The sequence below is a fragment of the Elephas maximus genome, chromosome 17 (assembly GCF_024166365.1).
Source record: "Elephas maximus indicus isolate mEleMax1 chromosome 17, mEleMax1 primary haplotype, whole genome shotgun sequence".
Classification (NCBI taxonomy): Eukaryota; Metazoa; Chordata; class Mammalia; order Proboscidea; family Elephantidae; genus Elephas; species Elephas maximus.
The window spans coordinates 4,727,394-4,745,136 of NC_064835.1; the positions used below are offsets into that span (position 1 = coordinate 4,727,394).

The 17,743-nt window shown below is 45.0% G+C and overlaps 1 protein-coding gene across 8 annotated transcripts in view; it reads left to right on the forward strand.

The window, feature by feature from the left end:
- NCAM1 (neural cell adhesion molecule 1) overlaps nt 1–17,743 on the forward strand; it is a 436,293-nt gene that overhangs the window by 354,715 nt on the left and 63,835 nt on the right. For all 8 annotated transcript variants that reach the window (XM_049856941.1, XM_049856945.1, XM_049856942.1 and 5 more), the window contains exons 2-7: nt 9,168–9,242; nt 10,967–11,185; nt 12,257–12,400; nt 12,787–12,924; nt 14,043–14,160; nt 14,608–14,774. In XM_049856941.1, the coding sequence (XP_049712898.1) occupies nt 9,168–9,242; nt 10,967–11,185; nt 12,257–12,400; nt 12,787–12,924; nt 14,043–14,160; nt 14,608–14,774 (861 nt within the window). The remainder of the gene's footprint in view (nt 1–9,167; nt 9,243–10,966; nt 11,186–12,256; nt 12,401–12,786; nt 12,925–14,042; nt 14,161–14,607; nt 14,775–17,743) is intronic.

Consider the following 17,743-nt stretch of genomic DNA (forward strand, 5'->3'; position numbering starts at 1 on the left):
ACAGAGGCACCAAGCCATTAAATAACTTGGCCAAGAGTGGTAGAGCTGAGGTTCAAACTCATGTACCCTGGCCCCAGAGTCCTTGGCCTCAGTCATTTTGTAGTACCGCCATGGTAGGTTTAGTTTTACTTTCAGATTAATTTGGCAGATTTAACCATGAGGATGCTCCTTGTTTTCCTTGGAGTACTTTGCAAACTGCCACAGGTAAGCACTGGTACCTCAGTTATTATCGTTGTAGTCCAAACATCTGGATTTCCCACAGCTATGGTAAGATGAAAGACTTTAGCATTCAGTTATACTTTGAAAAATAAAAAATAACTCTCCATTAAAGAGGTTAAAGATAGCAATATTTAAGGGTCATTTCTAGAACAATAGTTAGCAAAGCAAACATATAGCTACAATTTGATGCCTTTTTCAAAAATACTCAGTGGCTATTAAATAGGTGCTGGAAGTTTCCCTTATCTCATGCATTGTCACTGATCAGATTAATCCTCTGTAGTTCTCCCATCTCATAAGTTGGGGACCAGGACATCTTCCTCAGATGTGCCTACATTGGCCCTAGACCCACTGCACGTCTTCAGTCCGTCTTCCTCAGCAGTCAGTGTCTTTATAACCTTTTAAGAAGAAAGTATTTTCAGTTAGCCACAGGAGAGACCTTGGTTTACTCTCTGCTCTCACTCCTACCACCTCAGGTACGTTAGAATCTGAAAACAAAACCAGTAAAATTAAACTGCCACAAGAAGTTGCTGACTCAAGTAAAATCTAGAAGCTCCTTTTGAAATCAGAATCATTCTTCTCTGCTGCCTTACCTTAGCAAGATGCCCACCTCTTCTGAGAAGCACCACAGCATCTTTTATGAACCACAATTTTAATTCACTTTTCTTTAGCAACTAAGACTTTATAGCCTACTTCTGCTGTGGAGTTGGGAGTTACACAACTCCTATCTATGCCTGAAGCTGTGTGCTAAACGAGTTGATAAATCTTTCAGCATCAATTAAAAAAAGAGAAAAAAGACATTTAAACAGAAAACACATTTTACAACACGTAAGTTTCCCACAAGGTTATTTTAATTTTTCAGTAAGATAGGGAAAGAGAGAATCCTTTAACTTTCAAGAGAACTTTTTTCTACCTGTTCACAAAGGATAGAACAAGGTGAGAGAAAATGGCTGGGACTTGATTCCACCATATCTAGGTTTGAATCTTGGCTCCACCAAAACCATTGCTTATGTCTCTGACCCTCCACTTCCCCATCTGTAAAATGGGGGTTATAATACTGTGATTATCTATGAGACATGAGGCCAGTTATAGATAACCAGGACAGAAATGATGGCAACTGCTCTTTCTGACCTGTGATTGGAAAGAGAGCAAATGGTAACTAAGTACCTGTATTAATGTTGTTGTTAGGTGCTGTTGAGTCAGTTCCAGCTCATAGGGACCCTGTGCACAACAGAATGAAGCACTGCCTAGTCCTGCGCCATCCTCACAATCACTGCTATGCTTGAGCCCATTGTTGCAGCCACTGTGTCAATCCATTTCATTGAGAGTCTTCTTTTTTGCTGACCTTCTATTTTACCAAGCATGATATCCTTCTCCAGGGACTGATCTCTCCTGATAACATGTCCAAAGCATATGAGATGTAGTCTCATTCTGGTTGTACTTCTTCCAAGACAGATTTGTTCATTCTTTTGGCAGTCTGTGGTATATTCAATATTCTTTGCCAACACCACGACTCAAGTGCATCAATTCTTCTTCGGTTTTCCTAACTCATTGTCCAGCTTTCGCATGCATATGAGGCAATTGAAAACACCATGGCTTGGGTCAGGCACACCTTAGTCCTCAAGGTGACATCTTTGCTTTTCAACACTTTAAAGAGGTCCTTTGCAGCAGATTTGCCCAATGCAATCCGTCTTTTGATTTCTTGATTGCAGCTTCCATGGGTGTTGATTGTGGATCCAAGTAAAATGAAATCCTTGACAACCTCAATCTTTTCTGCATTTATCATGATGCTCCTTATTGGTCCTATTGAGAAGATTTTTATTATCTTTTTGTTGAGGTGTAATCCATACTGAAGGCTGTGGTCTTTGATCTTCATCGGTAAGTGCTTTGAGTCTTCTTCACTTTCAGCAGTCAAGGTTGTGTCATCTGCATACCGCAGGTTGTTAATGAGTCTTCCTTCAACCCTGATGCCCTTTTCTTCTTCATATAGTCCAGCTTCTCGGATAATTTGCTCGACATACAGATTGAATAGGTATGGTGAAAGGAAACAACCCCGACACACACCTTTCCTATCTTGAAACCATGCAGTATCCCCTTGTTCTGTTCAAACAACTGCTTCTTGATCCATGCACAGGCTCCTCATGAGCACAATTAAGTGTTCTGGGACTCCCATTCTCTGCAGTGTTATCCATAAATCATTATGATCCACACAGTCCAATGCCTTTGCATAGTAATAAAACACAGGTAAACATCTTTCTGGTATTCTCTGCTTTCAGCCAGGATCCATCTGACATCAGCAATGATATCCCTGGTTCCCCGTCCTCCTCTAAATCCAGCTTGAATTGCTGGCCGTTCCCTGTTGATATACTGCAGCAGCTGCTTTTGAATGATCTTCAGCAAAATTTTGCTTGCATATGATATTAATGATACTGTTCAATAATTTCCATATTCAGTTGGATCACTTTTCTTGGGAATAGGCATAAATATGGATCTCTTCCAGTCAGTTGACCAGGTAACTGCCTTCCAAATTCCTTGGCATAGACGATTGAGCACTTCCAGCACTGCATCCGTTTGTCGAAACATCTCAATTGATATTCTCTCAATTCCTGGAGTCCTGTATTTTACCAATGCCTTCTGCGCAGCTTGGACTTCTTCCTTCAGTACCATCAGTCCCTGACCATACGTTACCTCTTGAAATGGTTGAATGTCGACCAGTTCTTTTTGGTATAGTGACTCTGTGTATTCCGTCCATCTTCTTTTGATGCTTCCTGCGTCGTTGTAATATTTTCCCTGTAGAATCCTTTCTTATTGCAACTCGAGGCTTGAATTTTTCTTCAATTCTTTCAGCTTGAGAAATGCTGAGCACGTTCTTCCCTTTTGGTTTTCTATCTCCAGGTCTTTGCATATGTCATCGTTATACCTCACTTTGTCTTCTTGAGTCACCCTTTGAAATCTTCTGTTCAGTTCTTTTACTTCATCATTTTTTCCTTTTGTTTTAGCTACTCAACTCTCAAGAGCAAGTTTCAGAGTCTCTTCTGACATCCATTTTGGTCTTTTCTTTCTCTCCTGTCTTTTTAATGACCTCTTTCTTTATCGATGATGTCTTTGATATCATTCTACAACTTGTCTGGTCTTCAGCCATTAGTGTTCAATGCACCAAATCTATTCTTGAGATGGTCTCTAAATTCAGGTGGGATATACTCAAGGTCGTACTTTGGCTCTTGTAGACTTGTTCTAATTTTCTTCAGTTTCAACTTGAATTCGCGTATGAGTAATTGATGATCTGATCCAGAGTCAGCCCCTGGCCTTGTTCTGACTGATGATATTGAGCTTTTCCATCATGTCTTTCCACAGATGTAGTCAATGTGATTTCTATGTATTCCATCTGGCAAAGTCCATGTGTATAGTCACTATTTATGTTGATGAAAAAGGTATTGGCAATGAAGAAGTCATTGGTCTTGTAAAATTCTATCATGCAATCTCCAGCATCGTTTCTATCACCAAGGCTGTGCTTTCCAACTACCAATCCCTCTTCTCTGTTTCCAGCTTTGGCATTCCAATCACCAGTAATTATCAGTGCATCCTGATCGCATATTTGATCAATTTCAGACTGCAGAAGTTGGTAAAGAGCGTCAGTTTCTTCATCTTTGGGCTTTGTGTTTGGTGTGTAAATTTGAATAATAGTTGTATTAACTGACCTTCTTTGTAGGCATATGAATATTATCTTATCACTGACAGTGTTGTATTTCAGGACAGATCTTGAAATGTTCTTTTTCATGATGAATGCAACCCCATTCCTCTTCAAGTTGTCATTTCTGACATAGTAGACCATATGATTGTCGGATTCAGAATGACCAATACCAGTCCATTTCATTGCACTGATGCCTAGGATATTGATGTTTTTGTGTTCCATTACATTTTTGACTATTTCCAATTTTCCTAGATTCTTACTTCGTACATTCTGGGTTCCTATTATTGATGGATGTTTGCAACTGTTTCTTCTCATTTTGAGTTGTGCCACATCAGCAAATGGAGTCCTGAAAGCTTTACTCCATTGACGTCATTAAATTCGACTTTACTTTGAGGAGGCAGCTCTTCCTCAGTCATATTTTGAGTGCCTTCCAACCTCAGGGGCTCATCTTCTGGCACCATATCGGGCAGTGTTCTGCTGCCATTCAGAAGGTTTTCACTGGCTACTTCTTTTCAGAGGTAGACCGCCAGTTCGTTCTTCCTAGCCTGTCTTAGTCTGGAAGGTCAGCTGAGATCTGTCCACCATGGGTGACCCTGCTGGTATTTAAATACCAGTGGCATAGCTTCCAGCATCACAGCAACACACAAGCCCCCACAATGTGACAAACTTACAGGTGGGCAGGGGCCTGTATTAATAGGTTTTATAATATGCCTGTTCAGAGGCAAACAAAAGGTGGGTAGCTGGATGAGTTGTGGAGTATAGGGGAAAGAGCTTGAGCCTTAGAATTGTTAACTGCCACTGAGTTGGCCCCTGACTCGTGGCTACCCCATGCACAGTGGAACAAAACACTGCCCGATCCCGCACCATCCCCATGATCAGTTACAGATTGAGCGTTGTGATCCATAGGGTTTTCATTAAACTCATTTTTGAAAGTAGACCACCAGGCCTTTCTTCCTTGTACATCTTATTCTGGAAGCTCTACTGAAACCTGTTCAGCATCATAGCAACATGCAAGCATCCACTGACAGACGGGTGGCTGTTGCACATGGGTGCGTTGGCCACAAGTTGAACCCAGACCTCCCCCACGTGGAAGGTGAGAGCTCGACCACTGAACCACCACTGGCCCTGCCATGGGATCGCTGCTTTGTGCTGTGAAGTCAGTTCTCATAGCAACCCTACAGGACAGAGTAGAACTGCCCCAGAGGGTTTCCTAGGCTGAGATCTTTATGGGAGCAGATGGCCAGCTCTTTTCTCCCACGGAGTGGCTGGTGCCTTTCGGGTGGCAGCCAGGCACTTAGCCATTGCATCACCGGGGCTGCTTTGCCTTAGAGTTAGGTGCTTTTTAATCCTGGCATTGCTACTCGTTAACTGAGTTATCCCGGATAAGTCATTTAATTTCTCTGAGCCTCGATTTCCCCTTTCGTGTAGTGGAGACATTAATATCATCGTTTTTCTCTCTCAGAACTGTTGTGAGGATCAAATGAAATAATGAAGTGAATTTTGTAAGCCAGAAACTGTGAACCATCACACTGCAAGATGCTTTGGGGGTTGAGTAGTTACTGAAGGCAATATGGAAAAAGCACTGAATGAGGGCGGTTCTCAGCTCTGCCCGGGGCCCTGTCCACGTCTTAGCGTCTACACTTCTAAAGCATGTATCTTTGGATTCAGCTATGTGTTTATGCAAAGGTATTTATGCAAAGCAGGAGATGGGATACTTTTTCAGTGAGGACTGTCTTCATATATGTTTCTTTAAAGGTGTAAGTTATACCTGGGTAGGAAATTTCACTTACATATGCAACTGAAGAAAGGTGAAGGTTGAGATAGGTGTTTTTATTGGAAATAAGGAAAGGATGAATAGAGTAAGAAAAAGGCAGCAAGAAGTGGAGGGAAGGAGTTTGGGGCTTGGTGCAGAATTTCCATTTATCGTTACTAAGCCATGTATTTCAAGGTTTGTCGTTTGGGAAAGAATAACCAGCCATTGTCTGCGTCCTGCCGTGGAAAATCTCCAAACTCTAATTTTCAGAGAGGCTGGGGTTCCTCTGGCCCAGCTTTGTCTCCAGTGTTTTGAGGGAGGAATTGCTATCTTTCTCATAGTTCAAAAGGTCAGGAGTCTAAATGGATATCTGTTCTTTTAAAAACGTCTGTGATGATAAATATGTACATGGGATCTGGCCAAGCTTGGAATTCCTTTGAAATTCTCGTTTCTTATTTCTCTCTGTGGCCCAGAGGTAAGATACTGGCCACATTTGGGTAGGAAAACCCCTCAGCCTTGCCTTGTTCTCCTGCCCCCTGAGAGTCGAGCTCGGTTTGAAAAGAGATGAAAAAATGAAGACTGTTTTTTCAATTGAGATCAGAATATCCTTCCCCAAGCAGAAGAGGCCTCTGTGAGAGTAACGGGATCCATATGTTGAAGCTGGCTGCTAATGCTCAGCATATGGGCCAGAGAATCTTCCAGACAGAAATATGCCTCTCCTTCACTAAAGAACGCCCCAGTAAACTCCAAAGAGACCATTACTTAGGTGACAGATGGCATAGATATAGCTTCCGGATGTATAGGCCTGCCCATTATTCCCAAGGAAGGTGAACCGTAGAAAAGGTCCTGGTTTAGCCTTGAAATGGATGTCCCTGGCATATTACTATATCTCCCTATAAGGCCATCCAGGACACAGATCCTGTGTTCTTCAAATACTATGGGGCCTTAGAACCCTGGGCTTATTCACTTCTGTTACTGATGGTTGTTACTCATGGCACCAAGTTGTTTGCTAAACTGAATGGAAATATTTTACCCTCCCCTCTCAGAGGTAGCATTCCATAATGGAAAGAACATCCCCCTAGGAGCCAGGAGCCCTGGGCTCTGGGGCCACCTTGGCCCTCACTAGAAGCAGCCTTAGGGAAACCACTCATCTGGAAAATGAGGCGTCAGGACACGGTTGGGCTGTCGTTCCTGGGAACCCCCAAAGTTCTCCTGCTAGAGCAGGACCGTGAGCCTTCTCAAGGGGTCAGGAACATTGACGGCAGAAAGCCAGCTGCTGTAGAGTCGATCCCAGTTTGTTCTGGCTCTGACATTTTAGAATGCAGTGGAACCCGGAAACGGAGCCCTAGCCAGAAAAGAAGAAGAGAAAGCAATCACAGCTAGTCACACCTGCCAGTAAGGCTTTTATTGTGCTTAGGTAAGAATTCAGTCCTAAGCCAGAAATAAGTAGTCGTCAACAGACTGAGGGAGAGACTCCAAAAAAAAAAAACCAAACCTGTTGCCATCAAGTCGATTCCAACTCATAGTGACCCTGTAGGACAGAGTAGAATTGCCACCATATGGTTTCCAGAGAGCTGCTGGTGGATTCAAACTGCTGACATTTGGGTTAGCAGATGGAGGCTTAACCACTGTGCAACCAGGCCTCCAAGGGAGAGACTGGCTGCCCCTAATTACTATAACAGATCTCCCCAACCAGAGTTTTGAAGCCTTGAGTTCCCATCTCTTGTTCAGTGGAATGTGCAGCGTGCTCTCCTTTTCTTGCCCCATGCCTGAGTTCCTGCCCCAGGCTCCTCCCCTGTCCCAGGCTCCTCCCCTGTCCCAGGCTCCTCCCCTGTCCCAGGCTCCTCCCCTGTCCCAGGCTCCTCCCCTGTCCCAGGCTCCTCCCCTTTTCAGTTCCTTTCTCTCCCAAGTCATCCTTTTCTTCCTACAGCTTTACAGGGTTTCCCATGAACTGTGTTATCTGTTGGTAGAATGGCTAGGAAGGCTGTGCCCCCAGTAGCTGAGTTGCCAGCCCCCCAACCCTTCCTCTCCCTTGCCCAAGCAGGGCCCAAGCAGGCCTTTTGATCCCTGTATTCCTTGGAGGCACATCTGTGGTCTCTTCCTGGAATGAGCAAATGAGGGAGACCTGCAGCAGCCATGCCTGCAAGTCGGTCACCATGGCAACGAGCACTGCCTCCATTCTACTGTGAAAAGAAAACTGCTGTTCCACAGAGGCGTTCACTGAGCCTCTCCTGCCGGCCTGTCTTGTTCAGGCACCTCCTGCGTATTGCTTTTAAGAAGCTGCATGCATTGAACAAAATGCCCGTTTGCCTTTAGCTTTCAAATTGAGTTTACTTAAGAGGAGGAGAGCAGAAGGAAGTTGAATTCAAATGAATAAAGCATTTTTTCCTCCTAAACCCTATTTTCATGAGGAGTGGTTATCTGCTCCGAGCAGATAAACCGGGAACAGAATGAATACAGGGGTCTGTGAGATCTGGTGCAATGTATTTCATCTTATCAGTGGAGTGGGATGACAGAGCATGTGGATATTTAAATTAAAATTCCACGAGAGTAACCAAAGAATACAGGGTCTCCTGCAGGAAGTAGCCTACAGAATTTCAGAAGAGTATCTGACTAATTGGGTTGACAATGTTTGATGCTGGCTTCTGTTGTGGCAAGAAGCAAGCTGGTTCTCTTTCTCATGAGGTAACATGAATGTTTGTCTGGCAATTCAAAACCGGTTTGAATCTTCACATTATCTTTCTCCATGGCTATTAAACAGAGGGCAAGAGGGCAGGGAGAATTGACAAAAGACTTTTGTGCATAGTTCCAAAGTGGTAGGCTTCCTGCTGGCTCAATTTGGTCTCGACACACTCTCTGCCTATGGGGATACTTCCAGTTGATATTTGAAAGGACCTGGTTGGACACATGGGGTTACCCTGAGTTGGAATTGACTCAATAGCGACAGGTTTGGTTTGGTTTGATTGGTTGGGTTGGTATTCTGGTGAATCCAAGAAGTTTTGAGCAGGACCATAAACCTCCTCACGGGGTCAGAAACATTTAGGGCAGAAAACCAGTTGCCATGGAGTTGATCCCAACTCATGGCGACCCCATGTGTGTCAGAGCAGAAGTGCTCTGCAGGGTTTTCAATAGCTGATTTTTCAGAAGTAGATCTCCAGGCTTTTCTTCCAAGGGGCCTCTGGGTGGACTTGAACCTCCAACCTTTGGTTAGGAGCCAAACACATTAACCATTTGTACCACCCCGGCACTCCACTGAGAACAGAAGTCACCCCAGATCTGATAGGGAGAGCACTTTTGTCTGGCAGTGGTCTCGGCCGTGTCCACTTCTGGCTGCGCAGCATAAGGAGCTGTAGATACTTTAGTGGTGACAAGTTTTCAAATCCCAAACAAGTTCCTCCCCTTACTCTTTCTTAAAGTGAGTTGGAGGAGCCCATTTTTTAATGGGAACTCTGGTTTCCTTTCTCAAAAGTTTCAAAGTATGTTCAAACTGGACTTTCTCTTTTTCAGTGTCTCTGCAGGTGGATATCGTTCCCAGCCAAGGGGAAATCAGCGTTGGAGAGTCCAAATTCTTCCTGTGCCAAGGCAAGTCCCCCGTGCCCCTCTGTGTTTCAGAATTTGCCTGAGACAGTCCTGGGGCAGAGCGGGAGCCAGTGGGCCATGCCTGTGCCAGGCTGATAGTACCACGCCTAGAATTCTTGCCATTGCTATGCTGTAGGATCAGCAGTGCAGCCCTTCAAGTCAGGGGAGCTCCAGGACCCTCTTCCTTCCCCTTTCAAAGGCTTCCCAAGGCAGTTAAACGCGTCATCTAGATTCCTGCTTGGTAATGGAGGGGAGTCTAGGGACTTACTTAGGAAAATTAACACAACTAATGACAGACTAGTGAGTCCTCCCCAGACCTCTCTGCTCAATTTACGTCCAGAGTTCTGCCAGTGTCTCTCGAGAACAGCACTGCTTCAGAAGTAATACTTCAGTGGGTTGCTTTAAGGCTTATTTTTTAGAATCTCCCAGAACAGGAAAATCCAAGAAGGTCTAAAACATGCCTGAAAGTGAATTGAGGACTGGTTTCCCTTTAGCTGTGAGGCCATACGTCCTGAGTTTTCTAGGGCAACTGTAAACACAAATGCTCTGACCTGTTGTTCCAGCCAGAACGCTAGGATTTATCAGACCTGGTGCCCTTGTTTCTTGTTTAGAAAATACACCAGCTTCCACAGCCTCAGATAATGACCAGGAAATGTCTGGTGGGGGAAAGGGTTCCAATTAGGTGGCGGCTTCTCTGGATGTGACATTTCTGGGGTTGGGAACACAGGAGAACCAGGAAAGAGCTGAGCTAGGTGTAAACTGTGACATTTAGAAAGCAGCTTTTGAGGGGAGGAGCCTTTAAATGCAATCATGATTTGCGTTGGATGTGGGGGCTGGTGGCTGGCGTATGTGTTCGCTACAGTTTTGCCTTCGTTACAGCAATTTAAATGATCTGGAGTTGCAGCCGTGGAGCCCACAGCACATCTTGCAAATAGTGGTATTTATTGAAAACATGATGGGCCCTGAAAGGAAGGCTGCCTCATTTCCATGCTAAGCATCTGTGCAGGGCCAAGCCACGTAGGCTGGGGAAGGGCGCTGTGCAAGGTAGGGCGGAGCCACATGCAGGATCCAAGAGCCCTGTACCCTGCTTGGGCTCAGGGTCTGCGAGAGCTAAGCAGCAGTCTGGCTGTCTTAGGTGCCTGGGGATAGGAGGCATGGGCGATCCTGGCCACCTTCTTGGCTGCATTTAGTAAATTTGTCTGTCTGAAGCAGGGTGTGCTGAAATGGCAGATGCTAGAATGAAATGGTTGGAACCCATAGTCCTAGATGAGCTGTTGTCTAGTCCTCAACTCAGGAGTCCGTAATCTAAGCCCTCGCAAACAAGCTGACCAGCTGGCTCAGACCAGCTAGGCCCTTGAGCTCGGATTCTGTGCGTGTTAACTCCCTTTGTTCCCCATGCTGTGTGGCTTGTAAGTACCTAGTTTAGTGGCTGGCACACAGTAGGTTGTCAACAAATTTCTCTTCCCTCATCAAGGATTGGACCACTGTGTGAAATACCAGCACAAGTGTTTGTTGAGTTCTTTCCAAACATAAACCATAGAAGGTGTTATGAGTATATTAATGAAACACAGAAGCCAGAATAGAGCCACAATGATCATCCCTCCCTGACGGCCAAGCCTGACTGATCCGTTGTTCAGTAGCTCATAGTGAGCACCCACTGTCACTCTGGAGGGGACTTTGTCTTTTCATCTTCCTCCTGGTTTGAGAATAATCTTCTTTTTCCATAGTGGCAGGGGATGCTAAAGATAAAGACATCTCCTGGTTCTCCCCTAATGGAGAAAAGCTCACCCCGAACCAGCAGCGGATCTCAGTGGTGTGGAACGATGATTCTTCCTCCACCCTCACCATCTACAACGCCAACATCGACGACGCTGGCATTTACAAGTGTGTGGTCACTGGTGAGGATGGCAGTGAGTCGGAGGCCACGGTCAATGTGAAGATCTTCCGTAAGAGCCTCTATCTTCTCCTGCTGTAATAATCCCTGTCCCTTCCTTTGGCCACGGAGACACATGGGTAGTAAAAAGGATGGGGTGGCAATGCAGGGACAGGACGAGGGCTTGGCAGGTCCCCTTCCCTCTCCCTAACTGAGCTAAGAGCTCCGATACACTCTTAAACAACCTTTGGCCAACTCGGAACTCAAAATCCTGGTTCACACTGGTCATAGTCACCCCCTGCTCCCTGAACTCCATCCTCTAAATTCAAATTACACAGTTTTCAGAGGGTAGTTAGGGGTCCCCCACCCCTTCTCCAAGCATTGACTATTAATACCATTCAGGTTTTCTCTTCTTATTTCACACTCCCCTCCTGGTAATGGAGCCCAAGTGTTCAGTGGGGTTGGGGGATTATATCCAAACACCCTGTGCCACTCAGAGCAGGCAGTTCCCATTGCCACTGAAACCCTGTCTGGAGGTGGCATCTCAGTACATATTATCATTGCATCTGTCCTGTTGGGCAGTGCAATGACAACTAATGGAACAGTAAGTAAGTAAATAAGTTAAGGAAGTAAGGGTGACAGCTAATGGAACAGTATTGATTGCCATAGTATTTATTGCCATTAAGCCTGCTTTTCTTCTGTTCTCGTCCTCGGTGGGGGGGGGGGACAGAGTGAGAGACAGGGAAAGGACTGTCCATTGTTCACTGTAGAATAGGTGTTCTACCCATTTGTTCCACCTTTGCGTTGTCTTTCTTTAGCACCATCCCACATGGCAAGGGGTCCTTGGTAAAGATGGTCCTTTCTCCCCATGGACACTTGTATGCACAAAGTATGATAAATTTGTCACTCAAATGGGTAGATATTGGCTGCCAAACAATGAAGACACATGCTGACATTACTTGTGCCAGCTTCTATGCCTAGGTGTCTTTGGCCAAGTGCTGGGTACAACCCCTTCTTATACAACTATGTATAGGGATTGAGAGTTGCCCGGGACTCAAATCCAGCCAGCATGGCTCTAGTGGAAGGGGATCTCTTGTGGGAGACACAGCTGCCTCCCCTCACTCTTGTCTTGCTCATTTTCCAGAGAAGCTCATGTTCAAGAATGCTCCAACCCCACAGGAGTTCAGGGAGGGGGAAGATGCTGTGATTGTGTGTGATGTGGTCAGCTCCCTCCCCCCAACCATCATCTGGAAGCACAAAGGCCGAGATGTCATCCTGAAAAAAGATGGTGAGACCTGAATTTCCTGGCAGCTGCCTTTTCCCCAGGGCCACTGGGTTCCCTATGTTTTCCACCTCTGCCAGCCGTTGAAGCATCCCAGTCCAAAGTCAGATTCAAGCGCCCTAAAAATCCCATGCAGTTTCCAGGGCCAAAGTGGTCATATATCTGTCACTAGTATATTCAGGTACTTGGTTTTCTCTCCAAAGCAGAAGATAAGTTTCCAGTAGACCTTTGCTCTTGGGTGTATTCCAAAGCTAGGGACACATTTTTGTATTTCAGCTTAAAGCCCCACCCATAAGACTGGAGCTAGGCAGAAGGAAGGCCCAGCTACCTGTCTGCAGATACCAGAGTTCTCTGACTGATCCTTGGATGAACCTGCCTCTTGTCTCTTCTAGTCCGATTTATAGTCCTGTCCAACAACTACCTGCAGATCCGGGGCATCAAGAAAACAGATGAGGGCACTTACCGATGTGAGGGCAGAATCCTGGCTCGGGGGGAGATCAACTTCAAGGACATTCAAGTCATTGTGAATGGTGAGGCAATCCATTCTTCCTGCTGTCCACATTGCTACAACCTCGGTTCCCCAAAATCACTCTCGTTAACTTCCTCTTCGGTCTGTAAAATAAACCCTGTCCTGTCTCGTCTCGTTCATTCATTTCAGATGAATCGTTCATAGCCTCTGGCTCTTTTTTTTTTTTTTTAATACACTTGCTTTTTTGGTCTCCCTCTATTATGGGGGCTTTTGGTGTAGTTATGAATGTCTTTCATTGTCTTATAAATCTAGAAACTTCCCCCAGACTTGCTAATACATCCTTACTCATCCTAATTGTCCTTGGCGTTACAGTAATTGTGAAGTTCATCCCCTGGTTCAGTGTTCAAAGGAAATACTCCAATCAATTCAGGCCTCAGAATAGTTAGAATCATGGTCCATGGATTTAGTCATCTTAATTTGCGGTGGCAACTAAACACACCCGTGGAATCAATCTGACATTTACAAGATGTTTACAGGAAATTATAATGTCAGTACTAAGAAAATAAGTAAATCATGGTTGAATTGTTTTGGTTATTGATCTGTTTTTCTGCCAAACTCTTCCCCCTTTCATTCCTTTGGTAAAAACCGTTTGTGCATTGGGTCGTTTTTGACAATCCCAGAGAAATGTCACTTTCTAGTGAGCTGGTACTTTGCAAATTGGTATTAACCATTTAATCACCAGAAAGAGTGGTTTCCAACCTTTTCCAGTATTAAGAGGCCCTTTTTAACATGAAGTTCCACTGACCATGGTAGTTGTAAGTTTAGTGTGCATCGACTGAGAAAATAAAAAAAAAAAAAAATACATAATGATAAATAGCTATTGTAAATCTAATACCATTTTAAAATGAATGGAATGCGTTATTATGACTTCTAAACTCTTGAAAAACAGTAATGCTTGTTTTGGGGTGAATTATTTATTTAGTTAGAAGTACTTATTTTGTACACACATGAATTTAGATCCCTTATGCTAACTCCGGAGCCCCTCCCCCCCATACACACTCTTGACCCGTAGGCTGGGACCCCTTGATCTGGGGCTCCCTGAGAGTGTTTCTTCTCCAGTCCGTTGGGTCCCTTCATGTTTTTCATAACCACCTCTGACAATATTTTCTTTCCCTCCAGTGCCACCCACCGTCCAAGCCAGGCAGAACATAGTAAATGCCACCGCCAACCTTGGCCAGTCGGTTACCCTGGTGTGCGATGCTGAAGGCTTCCCAGAGCCCACTATGAGCTGGACAAAGTAAGGCATGGGCTCAAGCCTTTAACCAGGGACTCAAGGAGAAGGGAACATCATGAGGCCCACTTTTGGCCCTGTGTTGGCATTTCACTGGAATGAGTGGGCTTCTGGGGAATAGCAACTCCAGACAAAGAATGGATTCTTTTCTGTAAGGTTCTCTTGCCTTGTGCTTTGAATTTCCTAATTTTCAGTCTTGTGGGGCCAGAACCAGACAATGTGACCTTGGGGGGGCACTCCCTGAGCCTTTGGGGGTACAGGTTACAGTCCTTGGACAGAGGATTGGATGAGGGAATAAAGAATATCCATAGAAGTACAATTTGCCACCTTAGCCTTTTGTGAAGAACAAGTACTTCCTATTGGTTCTGCCTGCATTTTATGGAAATTAATTAAAAATAAACATCTTATCTCTGTAATCAAAATCATGGCACTTTGCATTTCTACACCCTCCAGGGATGGGGAGCAGATAGAAGATGAGGAAGATGAGAAGTACATCTTCAGCCATGACAGCTCTGAGCTGACCATCAGGAAAGTGGATAAGAACGATGAGGCCGAGTATGTCTGCATTGCGGAGAACAAGGCCGGCGAGCAGGACGCGTCCATCCACCTCAAAGTCTTTGGTAAGGGCAACGGGGTCAAGAAGACTGCTCTGGTATATCCTTCTTACCTTACACCTTGATGCATCAGTAAGACCTGTCCACTTTACCTGGGAAATATATTACAAATGCAATCATATCTTGTCAGCTTCACCACTGAAACCCTAATCCAAGCCACCATCATCCTCACTGGATATCTTAGTTACCTAGTGGTGCTGTAACAGAAATATTACAAGTGGGTGACTTTAAAGAACAGAACTTTATTTTCGTACTGTTCTGGAGGCCAAAAGTTCAAATAAAGGTCTCAGCCGTGTCAGGAGCCTTGGGCTTTCCTTGGTTTTTGGCCATCGTCACGTGGCATCTGTCTTCCCCAGTATATGTGTGCATGTCTCTGTGTCTAATATGCTCCTTATATGACTCAGAAGTGGTTAAGTTTTGGATCCACCCTAACATAGATATGCCCTCAACTGAATAATTGCATTAAACTAGATTGCATTATAGAAGGTGATTATATTACATTAGATTAGATTCCATCCACAGGTAAGAGGTTAGGATTCCAACACTTTTTGGGGGAAGGGGACACAGATCAATCCATAACACCTGGACAATGCAACAGCCTTTTGCCTGGCCTCCCTGTTCCTTCCATCTTCCTTCTTCAGTCCCTCCTACTCACAGTAGCCAGGATGATCTGAAGTGCCACTCCTCTGTTTAAAATCATCCACTGGCAACTAGAATAAATCCCAGACTCTGTACTATGGCCTACAAGGCCAGCCACGGCCTAATCTCCTGCCTTTTTCTCTATCTTCATCTTTCCTTCACTTTACTCTGCTTTTAAAGCTTTCCAGCCACAGGGGCCTTCTTTCTGTCCCTCAGACACACTAAGCTCATTCAGTATCTCAGGGACTTTGCACTTGATGTTTATTCTGCTTGGAATATCGTTCCCCCAGATCTTCTCAGAGCTTCCTCCTTCTTAGCATTCAGTCTCAAGTCCTACTCACCTTCTCCCTGAATCCTGCCCTTGCTTCCCCGGCTATGTGGCTCCCCTACTGCCTCCACCAGCCCTGCTAATCTCTTCCCTTTATTTTACTATTTCTTCTTCACTGTACTTATCAGGACCTGAACTTAACGTGTTCACGTATCTGTGTCAGGGGTTGTTTGTCTCCCACCTCCACTAGTGTGTAAGGTCCAAGATGGCAGAACACTGGCTATTTTGTGCATTGCTGTATCCCTAATCCTCTAAACAGCACCCTACGCATTCTGTTGTTGCTGTTAGCTGCCATCACGTTGGCTCCTGATCCATAGGTACTCCATGCACAGTGGAAGGAAATGCTGCCCAGTCCTATGCCAACCCCATAATTGGTTGCAGATTAGACTATTGTGATCCACAGGGTTTTTGTTGGCTGATTTTTAGAAGTAGGTCTCCAAGTCTTTCTTCCTAGTCTGTCTTAGTCTGGAAGCACCACTGAGACCTGTTCAGCATCACAGCAACACACAAGGCTCCACTGATAGACGGGTGGTGGCCATGCATGAGGTTCATCAGCCTGGAATCAAACCAAGGTCCCTTCGTAGACGGTGAGAACTCTGCCACTGAACCACCAGTGCCTGCGACCCTTCATCAATATTAGTGGGAGGCCCGTGGGTGGCACAAGTGGTTAAGCACTCAACTACTGTCCAAAAAGTTGTCAATTCAAGTGCACTCAGAGATATCTCAGAAGAAAGGCCTGGCAACCTACTTTCAGAAAATCAGCTGTTGAAAACTCCGTGCAACACGTTCTACTCTGACACACGGGGTCACCGAGAGTGGGAATGGACTTGAGGGCAACTGGTTTTAGGTATTAACGACTGGCTGGCTGGCTGCCTCGGTCTCCCTTTGCTTCCTTCCCTGGCCTGTCTGAAATGGTCTCATGAAAAGGGCCCCCATGTCTCCACTCACTTCATCTCTATAAGCTTAGGAAACTTCCTTTAATGTAAGGACTGAAATGTGTTTTGACTTGACCTTGAAAAAAGAATTCGTTGTGGAGAAATGTTTAACCCAGTGGCTTTCAACCCTATCTGCTCATCTGTTTAAAAAACACGGATAATTAGGTCCAGTGTAAACTTAGCACCAGAGCACAGATGCCAGATAAGCAGCTGAGGGGTGGGGGGTAAAAATCTCCCCAGTCGTCACAATGCCCACCTGCTTGTTTAGCCTGATTAAAAGTGTTTGTAAACACAGGCCTTTGGAAATCAAGCATTTACCTGCAAATGTCCATGCTAATCACAGATGAATCCTGTTTTTTCATTTCCGACAACTGGGTTTAGAACCATGTTATCAGTGTGGTTTGAGTTAATTGCATGTAGTTGAAAAGAAAAGTGAAACTTCTTGGAAAATATTCTTGACTGTCTTTTCACTGCTTCTGACTGATCTTCACCCCAAACCCGCTGCTGTTGAGTCGATTCTGACTCCTAGCGACCCTATAGGGCAGCAGAACTGCCCCATAGGGTTTCCAAGACTGTAATCTTTTACAGAAGCAGACTGCCACATCTTTCTCCTGAAGCACGGGCTGGTGGGTTCAAACCACCGACCTTTTGGTTAGCAGCTGAGCACTTAACCACTGCACCACCATGGCTCCTCTGATTTTCCCCGGTCAGTCTGATTTTATGAAGTTTTTCCATACTACAGAAAAAGGCTGAAGCATTTGTTAATTTTTTCTTTCATTTAATAAATATTTGTAGAACACTTACGGAAACCCTGGTGGCGTAGTGGTTAAGTGCTACAGCTCCTAAGCAAAGGGTCGGCAGTTCGAATCCACCAGGCGCTCCTTGGAAACTCTATGGGACAGTTCTACTCTGTCCTAGAGAGTCGCTATGAGTCGGCATTGACTCGACGGCACTGGGTTTTTTTTTGTTTGTTTGTTTCTGTTGCTGGACACAAGGGCTATAGAGACGAGTTAGACATGGCCCCTTGACCCTGAGAAGCATGAAGAAGGATATAAACATATGAGCATATAAAC